This window comes from Coregonus clupeaformis, unplaced genomic scaffold, assembly GCF_020615455.1.
Source record: "Coregonus clupeaformis isolate EN_2021a unplaced genomic scaffold, ASM2061545v1 scaf0099, whole genome shotgun sequence".
Lineage (NCBI taxonomy): Eukaryota > Metazoa > Chordata > Actinopteri > Salmoniformes > Salmonidae > Coregonus > Coregonus clupeaformis.
Genome location: NW_025533554.1, coordinates 63,518 through 84,316, shown reverse-complemented (window position 1 = coordinate 84,316; position 20,799 = coordinate 63,518). Strand labels below are relative to the sequence as shown.

At 48.1% G+C, this 20,799-nt stretch overlaps 1 protein-coding gene across 1 annotated transcript in view; it reads left to right on the top strand.

Moving 5' to 3' along the window:
- Positions 1-17,499, top strand: part of LOC123483378 (extensin-like) — a 167,189-nt gene extending 149,690 nt beyond the window's left edge. Inside the window, exons 8-10 of the mRNA XM_045213325.1 lie at positions 15,782-16,078; positions 16,621-16,823; positions 17,051-17,499. Coding sequence (XP_045069260.1) covers positions 15,782-16,078; positions 16,621-16,823; positions 17,051-17,499 — 949 coding nt within the window. The remainder of the gene's footprint in view (positions 1-15,781; positions 16,079-16,620; positions 16,824-17,050) is intronic.
- Positions 17,500-20,799: the final 3,300 nt, after the last annotated feature.

Here is a 20,799-nt window from a genome sequence, read left to right as displayed (position 1 = left end):
CAGCCTGAATAGAAAGGCCAGGGGATTGAGGAGAAGATAATTACATTAGCGCTGCAGCCTCAATAGAAAGGCCAGGGGATTGAGGGGAAGTGCAGACAGTGGTTAACCCTAGAGTCGATTTCCGTGACCCAAATCTAATTAGTATAATAAAAAAATCCCCATAAAAATCTGTCAGTTTAAGCTAGAGATATGTTTATTTGCATTGGATACGTCTCAATCCACCGCACTTCTTCATCTGCGGTGAAAGGTGACAAAAGTTGACCACGACTGTAGTACTATGCTCCTCCCATAGTCTGTTCTGGACTTGGGGACTGTGAAGAGACCTCTGGTGGCATGTCTTGTGGGGTATGCATGGGTGTCCGAGCTGTGTGCCACTATTCCAAACAGACTGCTCCGTGCATTCAGCTCGTCTACACCTCTCACAACAACAAGCAGTGATGAAGTCAATCTCTTCCATTCTGAGCCAGGAGAGACTGACATGCATGTTATCAGTGTTAGCTCTCTGTGTACTTTTAAGGGCCAGCCATGCTGCCCTGTTCTGAGCCAACTGCAATTTTTCCAAGTCCCTCTTTGTGGCACCTGACCACACTACTGAACAGTAGTCTAGGTATGACAAAACTAGGGCCTGTAGGACCTGCCTTGTTGATAGTGTTGTGAAGAAGGCAGAGCGGCACTTAATTATGGACATTCTTCGCCCCATCTTAGCTACTGTTGTATCAATATGCTTTGACCATGACAGTCTACAATCCAGGGTCACTCCAAGCAGTTTAGTCACCTCAACTTGCTCAATTTCCACATTATTCATTACGAGATGTAGTTGAGGTTTAGGGTTTAGTGAATGATTTGACCCAAATACAATGCTTTTAGTTTTGGAAATATTCATGACTAACTAATTCCTTGCCACCCATTCCAAAACTAACTGCAACTATTTGTTAAGTGTTGTAGTTATTTCAGTTGCTGTAGTAGCTGATGTGTATATTGTTGAGTTATCGGCATACATAGACACACTGGCTTTACTCAAAGCCAGTGGCATGTCGTTAGTAAAGATGGAAAAAAACAAGGGTACTAGACAGCTGCCCTGGGAATTCCTGATTCTACCTGGATTATGTTTGAGAGGCTTCCATTAAAGAACACCCTCTGTGTTCTATTAGACAAGTAACTCTTCATCCACATCATAGCAGGGGGTGTAAAGCCATAACACATACGTTTTTCCAGCAGCAGACTATGATCGATAATGTCAAAGGCCGCACTGAAGTCTAACAAAACAGCCCCCACAATCTTTCTATCATCAATTTCTCTCAGCCAATCATCAGTCATTTGTGTAAGTGCTATGCTTGTTGGATGTCCTTCTCTATAAGCATGCTGAAAGTTTGTTTTCAATTTGTTTACAGTAAAATAGCATTGTATCTGGTCAAACACAATTTTTTCCAATAGTTTACTAAGGGTTGGTAACAGGCTAATTGGTCGGCTGTTTGAGCCAGTAAAGGGGGCTTTACTATTCTTAGGTAGCGGAATGACTTTTGCTTCCCTCCAAGCCTGGGGGCACACACATTCTAGTAGGCTTACATTGAAAATATGGCAAATAGGAGTGGCAATATCGTCTGCTATTATACTCAGCAATTTTCCATCCAAGTTGTCAGACCCTGGTGGCTTGTCATTGTTAATAGACAACAATAATTTGTTCACCTCTTCCACACTCACTTTACGGAATTCAAAAGTGCAGTGCTTGTCTTTCATAATTTGGTCAGATATACTTGGATGTGTAGTGTCAGCAATTGTAGCTGGCATGTCATGCCTACGTTTGCTAATCTTGCCAATGAAAAAAGTAGTTGGCAATATCAGTTGGTTTTGTGATGAATGAGCCATCTGATTCAATGAATGATGGAGCTGAGTTTGCCTTTTTTCCCCAACATTTCATTTAAGGTGCTCCAAATCTTTTTTACTATCAATCTTTATGTCATTTATCCTTGTTTCATAGTGTTGTTTCTTCATCTTTTTATTTCAGTTTAGTCACATGATTTCTCAATTATTGACACCTGATGGAAACACTAGTCTTTAGTTATACACTCCAGATGGAAACACTAGTCTTTACTGTCACGCTCTAGATGGAAACACTAGTCTTTAGCATCACAATCCTGATGGAAACACTAGTCTTTAGTGTCAAACTCCTGATGAAAACACTAGTCTTTAGCATCACACTCCTGATGGAAACACTAGCCTTTAGCGATACACTCCAGATGGAAACACTAGCCTTTAGCATCACACTCCTGATGGAAACATTAGTCTTTAGCGTCACACCTCTGATGGAAACACTAGCCTTTAGCGTCACACTCCAGATGGAAACACTAGCCTTTAGCATCACACTCCTGATGGAAACACTAGTCTTTAGCGTCACACTCCAGATGGAAACACTAGTCTTTAGCGTCACACTCCAGATGGAAACACTAGTCTTTAGCGTCACACTCCAGATGGAAACACTAGTCTTTAGCGTCACACTCCTGATGGAAACTCTAGTCTTTAGTGTCACACTCCTGATGGACAAACACTAAAGGAAGAACAATAGAAGTTAGATTAACACAGACAAGAACAACAGAAGTTACATTAACACAGAGAAGAACAACAGAAGTTACATTAACACAGAGAAGAACAACAGAAGTTATATTAACACAGAGAAGAACAACAGAAGTTATATTAACACAGAGAAGAACAACAGAAGTTATATTAACACAGAGAAGAACAACATAAGTTATATTAACACAGAGAAGAACAAAAGAAGTTATATTAACACAGAGAAGAACAACAGAAGTTATATTAACACAGAGAAGAACAACAGAAGTTATATTAACACAGAGAAGAACAACAGAAGTTATATTAACACGGAGAAGAACAACAGAAGTTATATTAACACAGAGAAGAACAACATAATTTATATTAACACAGAGAAGAAAAACAGAAGTTATATTAACACAGAGAAGAACAACAGAAGTTATATTAACACAGAGAAGAACAACATAAGTTATATTAACACAGAGAAGAAAAACAGAAGTTATATTAACACAGAGAAGAACAACAGAAGTTATATTAACACAGAGAAGAACAACATAAGTTATATTAACACGGAGAAGAACAACAGAAGTTATATTAACACAGAGAAGAACAACATAAGTTATATTAACACAGAGAAGAAAAACAGAAGTTATATTAACACAGAGAAGAACAACAGAAGTTATATTAACACAGAGAAGAACAACAGAAGTTATATTAACACAGAGAAGAACAATAGAAGTTACATGAAGACAGAGAAGAAGAAAATAAGTTATATTAACACAGAGAAGAACAATATAAGTTATATTAACACAGAGAAGAACAATAGAAGTTATATTAACACAGAGAAGAACAATATAAGTTACATCAACACAAATAAGAACAGTATAACTTACATTAACCGAGAAAATAACAATATAAGTTTTACTAACACAGAGAAGAACGAAATAAATACACTAACACAGAAAAACAATAGAAGTTTCATTAACACAGATAAGAACAATAGGAGTTATATTAACACAGAGAATAACAATGGAAGTTACAATAACACAGAGAAGAACAATATAAGTTATATTAACACAGAGAAGAACAATAGAAGTTATATTAACACAGAGAATAACAATGGAAGTTACAATAACACAGAGAAGAACAATAAGTTATATTAACACAGAGAAGAACAATATAAGTTACATTAAAGCAGAGAATAACAATATAACTTACATTTACACAGAGAAGAACAACAGAAGTTACATTGACAGAGAAAAACAATAGAAGTTACATGAACACAGAGAAGAACACTAACATTTACATGAACACAGAGAAGAACAATAGAAGTTACATGAACACAGAGAAGAACAATATAAGTTATATTAACACAGAGAAGAACAGTAGAATTAAGATGAACACAGAGAAGAACAATATAAGTTACATTAACATAGAGAAGAACAATAGAAGTTACATTTACACAGAAAATAACAATAGAAGCTACATTAACACAGAGAATAATAATATAAGTTATATGAACACAGAGAAGAACAACAGAAGTTACATGATCACAGAAAATAACAATATAAGTTACATTAACACAGAGAAGAACAAAATAAGTTACATCAAAACAGAGAAGAACACTATAATGTACATTAACACAGAGGAGAACATTATAAGTTATATTATCACAGAGAAGAACAATAGAAGTTACATTAACACAGAGAAGAACAATAGAAGTTACATTAACACAGATAAGAACAATAGAAGTTATATTATCACAGAGAAGAACAATAGAAGTTACACTAACACAGAGAAGAACAATATAAGTTACATTAACATAAAGAAGAACAATATAAGTTATATTAACACAAAGAACAATATACATTATAATAACACAGAAAATAACAATAGAAGTTACATTAACACAGAGAATAACAATATAAGTTACATTAACACAGAGAAGAACAATAGAAGTTATATTAAAACAGAGAAGAACAATAGAAGTTACATGAACACAGAGAAGAACAATATAAGTTACATTAACATAAAGAAGAACAATATAAGTTACATTAACACAGATAAGAACAATATAAGTTATATTAACACAGAGAGGAACAATAGAAGTTACATCAACACAGAGAAGAACAGTAGAATTTACATGAACACAGAGAAGAACAATATAAATTACATTAACATAGAGAAGAAAAATAGAAGCTACATTAACACAGAGAAGAACAATATGAGTTACATTAACACAGAGAAGAACAATATTAGTTATATTAACACAAAGAACAATAGAAGTTACATTAACATAAAGAAGAACAATATAAGTTCCATTAACACAGATAAGAACAATATAAGTTATATTAACACAGAGAAGAACAACATAAGTTATATTAACACAGAGAAGAACAACAGAAGTTATATTAACACAGAGAAGAACAACAGAAGTTATATTAACAATGAGAAGAACAACAGAAGTTATATTAACACAGAGAAGAACAACAGAAGTTATATTAACACAGAGAAGAACAACAGAAGTTATATTAACACAGAAAGTACATAGAAGTTACATGAAGACAGAGAAGAAGAAAATAAGTTATATTAACACAGAGAAGAACAATATAAGTTATATTAACACAGAGAAGAACAATAGAAGTTATATTAACACAGAGAAGAACAATAGAAGTTACATCAACACAAATAAGAACAATAGAAGTTACATCAACACAAATAAGAACAATATAACTTACATTAACCGAGAAAATAACAATATAAGTTTTACTAACACAGAGAAGAATGACATAAATACACTAACACAGAAAAACAATAGAAGTTTCATTAACACAGAGAAGAACAATAGGAGTTATATTAACACAGAGAATAACAATGGAAGTTACATTAAAACAGAGAGAATAACAATATAACTTACATTTACACAGAGAAGAACAACAGAAGTTACATTGACAGAGAAAAACAATAGAAGTTACATGAACACAGAGAAGAACACTAACATTTACATGAACAGAGAGAAGAACAATAGAAGTTACATGAACACAGAGAAGAACAATATAAGTTATATTAACACAGAGAAGAACAGTAGAATTAAGATGAACACAGAGAAGAACAATATAAGTTACATTAACATAGAGAAGAACAATAGAAGTTACATTTACACAGAAAATAACAATAGAAGCTGCATTAACACAGAGAATAATAATATAAGTTATATGAACACAGAGAAGAACAACAGAAGTTACATGATCACAGAAAATAACAATATAAGTTACATTAACACAGAGAAGAACAAAATAAGTTACATCAAAACAGAGAAGAACACTATAATGTACATTAACACAGAGGAGAACATTATAAGTTATATTATCACAGAGAAGAACAATAGAAGTTACATTAACACAGAGAAGAACAATAGAAGTTACATTAACACAGATAAGAACAATAGAAGTTATATTATCACAGAGAAGAACAATAGAAGTTACACTAACACAGAGAAGAACAATATAAGTTACATTAACATAAAGAAGAACAATATAAGTTATATTAACACAAAGAACAATATACATTATAATAACACAGAAAAATAACAATAGAAGTTACATTAACACAGAGAATAACAATATAAGTTACATTAACACAGAGAAGAACAATAGAAGTTATATTAAAACAGAGAAGAACAATAGAAGTTGCATGAACACAGAGAAGAACAATATAAGTTACATTAACATAAAGAAGAACAATATAAGTTACATTAACACAGATAAGAACAATATAAGTTATATTAACACAGAGAGGAACAATAGAAGTTACATCAACACAGAGAGAGAACAGTAGAATTTACATGAACACAGAGAAGAACAATATAAATTACATTAACATAGAGAAGAACAATAGAAGCTACATTAACACAGAGAAGAACAATATGAGTTACATTAACACAGAGAAGAACAATATTAGTTATATTAACACAAAGAACAATAGAAGCTACATTAACACAGAGAAGAACAATATGAGTTACATTAACACAGAGAAGAACAATATTAGTTATATTAACACAGATAATAACAATGTAAATTATATTACCACAGAGAAGAACTATATATGTTACATTAAAACAGAGAAGAACATTAGATGTTACATTAACACAGAGAATAACAATATAAGTTACATTTACATAGAGAAAAACAATAGAAGTTACATGAACACAGAGAAGAACACTAGAATGTACATTAACACAGAGAAGAACCATATAAGTTATATTAACATAGATAATAACAATATAAATTATATTACCACAGAGAAGAACAACAGAAGTTATATTAACACAGAGATAAACAGTAGACGTTACATTAACACAGAGAACACTAGAAGTTATATTAACATAGAGAATAACAATAGAAGTTACATTAACACAGAGAAGAACAATATAAGTTACATTAACACAAAGAACAATAGAAGCTACATTAACACAGAGAATAATAATATAAGTACATTAACACAGAGAAGAACAATATGAGTTACATTAACACAGAGAAGAACAATATAAGTTATATTAACACAGATAATAACAATGTAAATTATATTACCACAGAGAAGAACTACAGTGGGGAAAAAAAGTATTTAGTCAGCCACCAATTGTGCAAGTTCTCCCACTTAAAAAGATGAGAGAGGCCTGTAATTTTCATCATAGGAACAAGTCAACTAGGACAGACAAAATGAGGAACAAAAATCCAGAAAATCACATTGTAGGATTTTTTATGAATTTATTTGCAAATTATGGTGGAAAATAAGTATTTGGTCAATAACAAAAGTTTCTCAATACTTTGTTATATACCCTTTGTTGGCAATGACACAGGTCAAACGTTTTCTGTAAGTCTTCACAAGGTTGTCACACACTGTTGCTGGTATTTTGGCCCATTCCTCCATGCAGATCTCCTCTAGAGCAGTGATGTTTTGGGGCTGTCGCTAGGCAACACAGACTTTCAACTCCCTCCAAAGATTTTCTATGGGGTTGAGATCTGGAGACTGGCTAGGCCACTCCAGGACCTTGAAATGCTTCAGCACGAAGCCACTCCTTCGTTGCCCGGGTGGTGTGTTTGGGATCATTGTCATGCTGAAAGACCCAGCCACGTTTCATCTTCAATGCCCCTGCTGACGGAAGGAGGTTTTCACTCAAAATCTCACGATACATGGCCCCATTCATTCTTTCCTTTACACGGATCAGTCGTCCTGGTCCCTTTGCAGAAAAAACAGCCCCAAAGCATGATGTTTCCACCCCATGCTTCACAGTAGGTATGGTGTTCTTTGATGCAACTCAGCATTATTTGTCCTCCAAACACGACGAGTTGAGTTTTTACCAAAAAGTTCTATTTTGGTTTCATATGACATTCTCCCAATCCTCTTCTGGATCATCCAAATGCACTCTAGCAAACTTCAGACGGGCCTGGACATGTACTGGCTTAAGCAGGGGGACACGTCTTGCACTGCAGGATTTGAGTCCCTGGCGGCGTAGTGTGTTACTGATGGTAGGCTTTGTTACTTTTGGTCCCAGCTCTCTGCAGGTCATTCACTAGGTCCCCCCCGTGTGGTTCTGGGATTTTTGCTCACCGTTCTTGTGATCATTTTGACCCCACGGGTGAGATCTTGCGTGGAGCCCCAGATCGAGGGAGATTATCAGTGGTCTTGTATGTCTTCCATTTCCTAATAATTGCTCCCACAGTTGATTTCTTCAAACCAAGCTGCTTACCTATTGCAGATTCAGTCTTCCCAGCCTGGTGCAGGTCTACAATTTTGTTTCTGGTGTCCTTTGACAGCTCTTTGGTCTTCACCATAGTGGAGTTTGGAGTGTGACTGTTTGAGGTTGTGAACAGGTGTCTTTATACTGATAACAAGTTCAAACAGGTGCCATTAATACAGGTAACAAGTGGAGGACAGAGGAGCCTCTTAAAGAAGAAGTTACAGGTCTGTGAGAGCCAGAAATCTTGCTTGTTTGTAGGTGACCAAATACTTATTTTCCACCATAATTTGCAAATAAATTCATTAAAAATCCTACAATGTGATTTTCTGGAATTTTTTTTCTCAATTTGTCTGTCATAGTTGACGTGTACCTATGATGAAAATTACAGGCCTCTCTCATCTTTTTAAGTGGGAGAACTTGCACAATTGGTGGCTGACTAAATACTTTTTTCCCCCACTGTATATAAGTTACATTAAAACAGAGAAGAACATTATATGTTACATTAACACAGAGAATAACAATATAAGTTACATTTACACAGAGAAGAACAACAGAAGTTACATTGACATAGAGAAAAACAATAGAAGTTACATGAACACAGAGAAGAACACTAGAATGTACATTAACACAGAGAAGAACCATATAAGTTATATTAACACAGATAATAACAATATAAATTATATTACCACAGAGAAGAACAACAGAAGTTATATTAACACAGAGATAAACAGTAGAATTTACATGAACACAGAGAAGAACAATATAAATTACATTAACATAGAGAAGAACAATATAAGTTACATTAACACAAAGAACAATAGAAGCTACATTAACACAGAGAATAATAATATAAGTCACATTAACACAGAGAATAATAATATAAGTTACATTAACACAGAGAAGAACACTAGAATGTACATTAACACAGAGAAGAACAATATAAATTACATTAACACCGACAAGAACATTAGACGTTACATTAACACAGTGAATAACAATATAAGTTACATTTACACAGAGAAGAACAACAGAAGTTACATTGACATAGAGAAAAACAATATAAGTAACATGAACACAGAGAAGAACACTAGAATGTACATTAACACAGAGAAGAACACTAACATTTACATAAACACAGAGAAGAACAATAGAAGTTACATTAACACAAAGAAGAACAATAGAAGTTACATTAACACAGAGAAGAACAATATAAGTTACATTAACACAGAGAAGAACAATATGAGTTACATTAAAACAGAGAAGAACAATATAAGTTACATTAACAAAGAGAAGAACAGTAGAATGTACATTAACACAGAGAAGAACACTAACATTTACATAAACACAGAGGAGAACATTAGAAGTTACATTAACACAGAGAAGAACAATATAAGCTACATTAACACAGAGAAGAACAATATAAGTTACATTAACATAAAGAAGAACAAAATAAGTTACATTATCACAGAAAATAACAATAGAAGTTATATGAACACAGAGAAGAACAATAGAAGTTTCATGATCACAGAAAAGAACAATAGAAGTTACATTAACACAGAGAAGAACAATATAAGTTACATTAACACAGAAAATAACAATAGAAGTTACATTAACACAAAGAAGAACAATATAAGTTACATTAACACAGAAAATAACAATAGAAGTTATATGAACACAGAGAAGAACAATATGAGTGTCACGCTCGTTTATAGACGGGACGGACCAAGGCGCAGCGTGATAAGCATACATGTTTATTGACGAATAAACACAACAACCAAAACAATAAACAAACGATACGTGAAGTCCAAGGCAGCACAACACAACATACCTTAACACGGAACAAGATCCCACAACTAACAGGTGCCAAAAGGCTGCCTAAGTATGGTCCCCAATCAGAGACAACGAGCAACAGCTGCCTCTAATTGGGAACCACACAGGCCAACATAGATCTAGACATACAAGATCTAAACATAGAAAATCCAACATAGAACATCACCACAATATATTCACAACAAGGAAAAATCACACCCTGACTCAACAAATAAGAGTCCTTAGAGTCAGGGCGTGACAGTACCCCCAAAGGTGCGGACTCCGACCGCGCCACATAAACATAACAGGTAGGGGCCGGGTGGGCATTCCGCCAAGGGAGGCGGATCCGGGCTCTGGCGTGACCACCACTTACTCTCCACCTCTGTTGCGCCCCTGGTCTGGTCTGGACCTCGGCACGCTGCTTCCCCTCTCCTTCCTCCCACGACGTACCAAGCCCTGTCTGGACCTGGGTGTGGGAGACCCGAACCTGGAGAGGGGCTGGACGCCTTGGTCTGGACTGGAACCGCTAACTGGAGCTGGACCCAACGAAGGTGGATCGAACTGCTCTGCCTCCGGAGTGGAGCTGCTGACCGGAGCTGGATCAGGCACCGTGGAGCGGATTGCTCTGGCTCGAGTGGAGCCGCTGACCGAGCTGGACTAGGGCACGGTGGAGCGGACTGTCTGGCTCCGGAGTGGAGCCGCTGACCGAGCTGGACTGGACCATGGTGGAGCGGATTACCTGGCTCCGGAGTGGAGCAGCTGACCGGAGCTGAACTGAGCACCGGTGGAGCGGACTGTCTGGCTCCGGAGTGGAGCCGCTGACCGAAGCTGGACTGGACCCTGGTGGAGTGGATTGCTCTGGCTCCGAGTGGAGCAGCTGACCGGAGCTGGACTGATCCTGGTGGAGCGGGATTGCTCTGGCTCCGAGTGGAGCAGCTGACCGGAGCTGGACTGGATCCTGGTGGAGCGGATTGCTCTGGCCCGGAGTGGAGCAGCTGACCGGAGCTGAACTGGGCACCGTGGAACAGGAACGGGCCGCGCGACTGGCGACGCCACCACTGGCCTGAGCGGGGAGCAGGAACGGGCCGACTGGGCTGACGACGCACACCACTGGCTTGGTGCGGGGACAAGGAACGGGTCGCACGACTGGCGACATGCACCACTGACCTGGTGCGGGGAGCAGAACGCCCGCACCGACTGGCGACGGCACCACTGGCCTGGGCGGGGAGTAGAACAGGCCGCGACTCCGCGCACCACTGGCCTGGTGCGGAGCAGGAACGGCCGCACGTCTGGCGACGCCGCACCACTGGCCTGGAGCGGGAGCAGGAACAGGCCTGGACGGGCTGGCGACGCACACCACTGGCCTGGAGCGGGGGCAGGAACCGGCCGGACTGGGCTGGACGACGCACACCACTGGCTTGTGCGGGACAAGGAACGGGCCGCACACCGGACTGACGCCAGCACCACTGGCCTGGTGCGAGCAGGAACGGCCGTACCGACTGGCGCACGCACCACTGGCCTGGAGCGGGAGCAGGAACAGCCGGGCCGGCTGGCGACGCACACCACTGGCTTGGTGCGAGGGGCAGGAACAGGCCGGGTCGGTGGCGACGCACGCACCACTGGCTTGGTGCGAGGGGCAGGAACAGGCCGGGCCGAGTTGGCGACGCGCACCACTGGCTGTGCGAGGCACAGGAATAGGCCGGACCAGGCTGGCGACGCGCACCACTGGCTTGGTGCGAGGGGCAGGAACAGGCCGGGCTGGCGACGCGCACCACTGGCTTGGTGCGAGGGACAGGAACAGGCCGGACCAGGCTGGCGACGCGCACCACTGGCTTGATGCGGAGCAGGAACGGGCCAGGCCGGACTGGACTGGACTGCGAAGGCGGACTGGAGGTCTGGAGCGGAGAGCTGGCACAACCCGTCCTGGCTGGCTCCCACAACTAACAGGTTCCAAAAGGCTGCCTAAGTATGGTTCCCAATCAGAGACAACAAGCAACAGCTGCCTCTGATTGGGAACCACACAGGCAAACATAGATCTAGACATACAAGATCTAAACATAGAACATCACCACAATATATTCACAACAAGGAAAATCACACCCTGACTCAACAAATAAGAGTCTTTAGAGTCAGGGCGCGACAATGAGTTATATTAACACAGATAAAAACAATATAAATTATATTACCACAGAGAAGAACAATATAAGTTACATTAAAACAGAGAAGAACACTAGAATGTACATTAACACAGAGAAGAACAATATAATGTACATTAACACAGAGAAGAACAATAAAAGTTTCATTAACACCGAGATTAACAATAGAAGTTATACTAACACAGAGAAAAACAGTAGAAGTTACATTAACACAGAGAACACTAGAAGTTATATTAACACAGAGAAGAACAATATAAGCTATATTAACATAGAGAAAAGGCCAACAATCTCAAGCCTCACACACAGGTGGAGGTCCAGTATGGTGGTGTGTGGTGGCCTGTTTCCTAAGGCCACGGCCCCTTCTCCTCACACACCTCTCCACCCTCCACCCCTACATGGCTCCAGCCCTCCTTTACTCCTGCACTCCATGACTCCGGCCATTTCAGGACTTCACCCCTCCATGAGGCAGACCCACCCCTACAGCAGGGAGGCAGGAAGCAGACCCAACCCTACAGCAGGGAGGCAGTAGGCAGACCCATCCCTACAGCAGGAGGCAGATCCACCACTACAGCAGGGAGGCAGGAGGCAGACCTACCCCTACAGCAGGAGGCAGACCCATCCCTACAGCAGGGAGGCAGGAGGCAGACCCATCCCAACAGCAGGGAGGCAGGAGGCAGACCCATCACAACAGCAGGGAGGCAGGAGGCAGACTAATCACTACAGCAGGGAGGCATGAGGCAGACCCACCCCTACAGCAGGATGCAGACCCACCCGTAAAGCAGGGAGGCAGGAGGCAGACCCACCGATACAGCATTAGGCAGCAGGCTGACCCACCACTACAGCAGGAGCCAGACCCACCAATACAGCAGGGAGGCAGGAGGCAGACCCACACCTACATTAGGGAGTCAGACCCACCCCTACAGCAGGAGGCAGACAACCCCTAAGGTAGGAGGCCAAAGGCAGACCCACACCTACAGCAGGAGTCAGACCCAACCCTACAGCAGGGAAGCAGGAGGCAGACCCACCCCTACAGCAGGGAGGCAGAAGGCAGACCCACCCCTAGAGCAGGGGGCAGCAGGCAGACCCACCCCTACAGCAGAAACACCCACCCCTACAGCGGGCACACCCACCCCTACAGCAGGCAGACCCACCACTACAGCAGGCAGACCCACCACTACAGCAGGCAGACCCAACCCTACAGCAGGCACACCCACCCCAACAGCAGGCAGACCCACCACTACAGCAGGCAGACCCACCACTACAGCAGGCAGACCCAAACCCTACAGCAGGCTGACCCATCCCTAGAGCAGGCACACCCACCCCTACAGAAGGCAGACCCACCACTACAGCAGGCAGACCCAAACCAAACAGCAGGAAGACCCACCCCTACAGCAGGCAGACCCACCCCTACAGCAGGCAGACCCACCCCTACAGCAGGGAGTGAGATCCACTAATACAGAAGGCAGACCTACCCCTAGAGCAGGGAGGCAGACCCAACCCTACAGCAGGCAGACCCACCCTACAGCAGGCAGACCCACCCCTACAGCAGGGAGTCAGACCCACCCCTACAGCAGGAGTCAGATCCATTCCTACAGCAGGGAGGCAGACCCACCCCTTCAGCAGGGAGGAAGACCCACCCCTACAGCAGGGAGGCAGACCCACCCCTACAGCAGGGGAGGCAGACCCACCCCCTACAGCAGGGAGTCAGACCCCACCCTACAGCAGGGAGGCAGACCCAACCCTACAGCAAGGAGGCAGACCCACCCCCTACAGCAGGGAGGCAAACCCACCCCCTACAGCAGGGAGGCAGACCCACCCCTACAGCAGGGAGGCAGACCCACCCCCTACAGCAGGGAGGCAGACCCACCCCTACAGCAGGGGAGGCAGACCCACCCCCTACAGCAGGGAGGCAGACCACCCCTACAGCAGGCAGGCAGACCTACCCACAGCAGGGAGTCAGACCTCACCCCCTACAGCACGGAGTCAGACCCACCCCTACAGCAGGCAGACCCACCCCTACAGCAGGCTGACTCACCCCTACATCAGGCAGACCCACCCCTACAGCAGGGAGGCATACCTTTACAGCAGGCAGACCCACCCCTACATTAGGCAGACCCACCCCTACAGCAGGCAGACCCACCACTACAGCAGGCAGACCCACCCCTAAAGCAGGCAGACCCACCCCTACAGCAGGCAGACCCAACCCTACATTAGGCAGACCCACCCCTACAGCAGGCTGACCCACCACTACAGCAGGCAGACCCCACCCTACAGCAGGCTGACCCACTCCACAGCAGGCAGACCCACCCCTACAGCAGGCAGACCCACCCCCACAGCAGGCAGTCCCACCCCTACAGCAGACAGACCCACCCCTGCAGTAGGCAGACCCACCCCCTGCAACAGACAGACCCACCCCTACAGCAGGGAGAGACAGACCCACCCCTACAGCAGGGAGACAGACCGACCCTACAGCAGGGAGGCAGACCCATCCCACAGCAGACAGACCCACCACTACAGCAGGCAGACCCACCCCCAAAGCAGGCAGACCCACCCCTACAGCAGGCAGACCCACCCCCTACATTAGGCAGACCCACCCCCTACAGCAGGCTGACCCACCACTACAGCAGGCAGACCCCACCCCCTACAGCAGGCTGACCCACCACCACAGCAGGCTGACCCACCCCTACAGAGGCAGACCCACCCTTAGTTTCAGCAGGCAGTCCCACACTCCTACAGCAGACAGACTCCACCCCCTGCAGCAGGCAGACCCACCCCCTGCAACAGACAGACTCCACCCCTACAGCAGGAAAGACAGACCCACCCCACAGCAGGGAGACAGACCCACCCCTACAGCAGGGAGACAGACCCACCCCTACAGCAGGGAGACAGACCGACCCCTACAGCAGGGAGGCAGACCCATCCCTACAGCAGACAGACCACATTTTGTATAGCAGGCAGATTACCCCAACAGCAGGGAGTCAGACCCACCCCTACAGCAGACAGACCCACCCCTACAGCAGAGAGTCAGACCCACCCCCACAGCAGGCAGACCCACCCCCTACAGCAGGCTGACCCACCCCTACATCAGGCAGACCCACCTCTACACTTAGGCAGACCCACCCCTACAGCAGGCAGACCCACCTCTCACATTAGGCAGACCCACCCATACAGCAGGCAGACCCCCTACAGCAGGCAGACCCACTCTACAGCAGACAGACCTACCCCTACAGCAGAGAGTCGGACCCACCCCTACAGCAGGCAGACCCACCCCTACAGTAGGCTGACCCACCCCTACATCAGGCAGACCCACCTCTACATTAGGCAGACCCACCCCCTACAGCAGGCAGACCCACCCCTACATTAGGCAGACCCACTACTACAGCAGGCAGACCCACCACTACAGCAGGCTGACCCACCCCTGCAGCAGGCAGACCAACCCCTACAGCAGGCAGATCCACCCCCTACAGCAGGGAGTCAGACCCACCCCTACAGCAGACAGACCACCCCAAAGGCTGACCCACCCCTACAGCAGCACCCCTCAGCAGGCAGACCCCACCCAGCGCAACCCACCCCTACCGACCCCACCCTACAGCACAGACCCACCCCCACAGCAGACAGACCCACCGAGCAGGCGACCCACCCCCTACAGCAAGCAGACCCACCCATACAGCAGGCAGACCCACTCCTACAGCAGACAGACCTACCCTACAGCGGAGAGTCAGACCCACCCCTACAGCAGGCAGACCTACCCTCAGATCAGGCAGACCCACCCCCTACATCGAGCCCAGACCCACCCCTACAGCAGGCAGACCCACCCCTACACAGGGTCAGACCCCACCCCTACAGCGAGTCAGATCATTCACCCTACAGCAGGAGACGTGCAGCCCACCGCTTCAGCGAGGGGAAGACCCACCCCTTGAGAGGCAGACCAACCCCTGCAGCAGGAGGCAGACCCACCCCTACAGCAGTCAGACCCACCCCTACAGCAGGCAGACGGGCCAACCCCTACAGCAAGGGAGCAGACCCACCCCCTACAGCAGAGCACAGAAGGCAGACCCACCCACGGCGGGAGAGCGGACCCCCTACTGACAGGGGCAGACCCACCCCTACCAGCAGGGAGGCGGACCCACCCCCCTACGGCAGGAAACCAACACTACAGCAGGAGCAGACCACCTACAGCAGACAGACCTAATTCAAAGCAGGCAGACTCCACCCTACAGCAGGGAGTCACACCTCCTACCGCAGATCAGACCCACCCCTGCAGCAGGCAGACCACCCCTACAGCAGGCAGACTCACCCCCACATCAGGGCAGACCCCCCTCCCTACCTTCCGACACCCTAAGAGGCGGACCCACCCCTTGGCATCAGGCAGACCCACCACTACATCCCAGGCAGACCCACACAAACGGGCGGACCCACCCTACGGCGGGCCCGCCATCCCCCTACAAGGCTGACCCACCACTACATCCAAGCCGACCCCACCCCTACAGCAGGCTACCCCCACCAGGCAGACCCACCCTACAGCGGCGACACCACCCCTACAGCAGGCAGTCTCCACCCCCCTACAGCAGGCAACCCACCCCTACAGTAGGCAGACCACCCCTACAGCAGGCAGACCCCCTCCCTACCTTGGAGGCAGACCCACCCCTGCAACAGGCAGACCCAGAGCCCCTACAGCGGCACCCATCCTACAGCAGACGAGACCCACCCCACAGTAGAGTCAGACCCACCTAAAGCAGGCAGACCACCCTCACAGCAGGCAGACCCACCCCTACAGTAGGCAGACTCCCCCCTACAGCCTGGGTGCTGACCACCACTCCACAGCAGAGACAGACCCCACCCCTGACCCGGGCTGACCACCGCTACAGCAGGCTGATCACACCCCTACAACAGGCAGACCCACCCTCCCTGACGGGCAGTCCACTCCTACGGCAACAACCCCCCTGCAGCAGGCAGACCCACCCTGCAACGACAACCCACCCCTACAGCGGAGACAGACCACCCCTGCAGCAGGGAGACAGGCCCACCCCTGCAGCAGGGAGACAGACCCACCCCTACAGCAGGGAGACGGGCCGGCCCCTACAGCAGGAGGCAGGCCCATCCCTGCCTGACAACAGACCCACCCGTTGCAGCAGGCAGATTACCCCAACAGCAGAGTCAGACCCACCCTACAGCAGACAGATACACCTACAGCCGGAAAGTCAGACCCACCCCTACAGCGGGCGGACCACCCCTACAGCAGGCTGACCCGCACCATCAGGCGGACCCACCTCTACGTTAGGCAGACCCACCCCTGCAGCAAGAGCAGATTTCTTTACGTTAGCAGACCCTCTATACAGCAGGTTTCACAGCAGGCAGGACCCACTCCTGCAGCAGACAGACCTGCCCCTACCAGCGGGGGAGTCAACCCACCCCTACAGCCGGCAACCCACTGCCCTACAGCCCAGGCTGACCCACCCCTATCAGGCAGACCCACCTCTACGTTAGGCAGACCCCACCCCTGCAGCAGGCAGACCACCCTACATTAGGCGGACCACTGCTACGCCCAGACAGACCACCGCCAGCAGGCCACCCTGCAGCGGGCGGATAGCCCCTACAGCAGGCAGATCCACCCCTACAGCGGGAGTCAACCACCCCTACGGCAGACAGACCCACCCATGCAGAGGCGTGACCCACCCCTACGGCAGGCGGACCTGCCTGACGGGCAGACCCCACCTACGGCGCCGCCACCTGCAACCGACAACCCCCCTGGCAACAACCCACCCTACCAAGCAGACTTGCCCTGCAGCGGGCGCGATACCTCTACGGCAAGCAGACCCATACAGCAGGCAGACCCACTCCTACAGCAGACAGACCTACCCCTACAGCCCCGGAGGTCAATTCCACACCACCCAGCAGGCTGACCCACCCCTACATCAGGCAGACCCACCCCTACATTAGGCAGACCCACCCCCCCAGCAGGCAGACCCACCCCTACATTAGGCAGACCCACCACTACAGCAGGCAGACCCACCACTACAGCAGGCAGACCCACCACTACAGCAGGCTGACCCACCCTACAGCAGGCAGACCAACCCCTAGCAGCAGGCAGACCCACCTCTACAGCAGACAGACCCACCCCCTAAAGCAGGCAGATCCACCCCCACAGCAGGGAGTCACACCCACCCCTACAGCAGACAGACCCACCCCTGCAGAAGGCTGACCCACCCCTACAGCAGGCAGAGACCCACCCCTACAGCAGGCAGACCCACCCTAAAGCAGGCTGGTCCTGTCCAACATCAGGCAGACCCACCCCTACATTAGGCAGACCCACCCCTACATTAGGCTGACCCACCACTACATCAAGCTGACCCACCCCTACAGCAGGCAGACCCCACCCTTACAATATGCAGACCCACCCCCTACAGCAGGCAGACCCACCCCTACAGCAGGCAGACCCACCCCTACAGCAGGCAGACCCACCCCTACAGCAGGCAGACCCACCCCTACAGCAGGCAGACCCACCCCTGCAACAGGCAGACCCCCTACAGCAGGCAGACCACTCCCACAGCAGAGACCTCCCCCTACAGCAGAGAGTCAGACCCACCCCTACAGCAGGCTGACCCACCCCTACAGAAGGCAGACCCACCCATACAGCAGGCAGACCCCCCCTACAGCAGGCAGACCCACTCCTACAGCAGACAGACCTACCCCTACAGCAGAGTCAGACCCACCCCTACAGCAGGCAGACCACCACTACAGCAGGCTGACCCACCCCTACATCAGGCAGACCCACCCCTACATTAGGCAGACCCACCCCTACAGCAGGCAGACCCACCCCTCACATTAGGCAGACCCACTACTACAGCAGGCAGACCCACCACTACAGCAGGTGACCCACCTCTGCAGCAGGCAGACCAACCCTTACAGCAGGCAGATCCACCCCTACAGCAGACAGACCCACCCCTGCAGAAGGCTGACCCACCCCTACAGCAGGCAGACCAACCCCTACATTAGGCAGACCCACCCCTACATTAGGCTGACCCACCACTACATCAGGCTGACCCACCCCTACAGCAGGCAGACCCCACCCTTACAGCATGCATACCCACCCCTACAGTGGGCAGACCCACCCCTGCAACAGACAGACCCACCCCTACAGCAGGGAGACAGACCCACCCCTACAGCAGGGAGACAGACCCATTCCTACAGCAGACAGACCCACCCATACAGCAGGCAGATTACCCCTACAGCAGGGAGTCAGACCCCCCCTACAGCAGGCAGACCCACACCTACAGCAAGCAGACACACCCCTGCAGCAGGCTGACCCACCTCTACAGAAAGCAGACCCACCCCTACAGCAGGCTGACCCACCCCTACAGAAGGCAGACCCACCCATACAGCAGGCAGACCCACTCCTACAGCAGACAGACCTACCCCTACAGCGGAGAGTCAGACCCACCCCTACAGCAGGCTGACCCACCCCTACATCAGGCAGACCCACCCCTACATTAGGCAGACCCACCCCTACAGCAGGCAGACCCACCCCTACATTAGGCAGACCCACCACTACAGCAGGCAGACCCACCACTACAGCAGGAATTCAGACCCACCCCTACAGCAGGCAGACCAACCCCTACAGCAGGCAGACCCACCTCTCACAGCAGACAGACCCACCCTACAGCAGGCAGATCCACCCCTACAGCAGGGAGTCGGACCCACCCCTACAGCAGACAGACCCACCCCTGCAGAAGGCTGAACTCCACCCCTACAGCAGGCAGACCCACCTAAAGCAGGCTGACCTATCCCTACATCAGGCAGACCCACCCCCAACATTAGGCAGACCCCACCCCTACATTAGGCTGACCCACCACTACATCAGGCTGACCCACCCCTACAGCAGGCAGAACCCCACCCTTACAGCATGCTGACCCACCCCTACAGCAGGCAGACCCACCCCTACATTAGGCAGACCCACCCCTACAGCAGGCAGACCCACCCCTACATTAGGCAGACCCACCCCTACATCAGGCAGACCCACACCCCTACATTAGGCAGACCCACCCCCTACAGCAGGCAGACCCACCCTACAGCGAGGCAGACCCACCCCTACAGCAGGCAGACCCACCCCCTGCAACAGACAGACCCACCCCCTACAGCAGGCAGACCAACCCCACAGCGGGGGAGGCCGACCTTACAGCAGGCAGACCCACCCCTACATTAGGCGGACCCACCACTATAGCAGGCAGACCCACCCCTACAGCAGGCGGACGACTCACCCCTACATTAGGCAGACCCACCACTATAGCAGGCAGACCCACCCCTACAGCAGGCAGACCCACCCCTTACAGCAGGCAGACCCATTCAGCAGTCTGACACACCTCTACAGCAGGCAGACCCACCCATACAGCAGGCAGACCCACTCCTACAGCAGACAGACCTACCCCTACAGCGGAGAGTCAGACCCACCCCTACAGCAGGCTGACCCACTCCCACATCAGGCAGACCCACCCTCACATTAGGCAGACCACCTACAGCAGGCAGACCCACCCCTACATTAGGCAGACC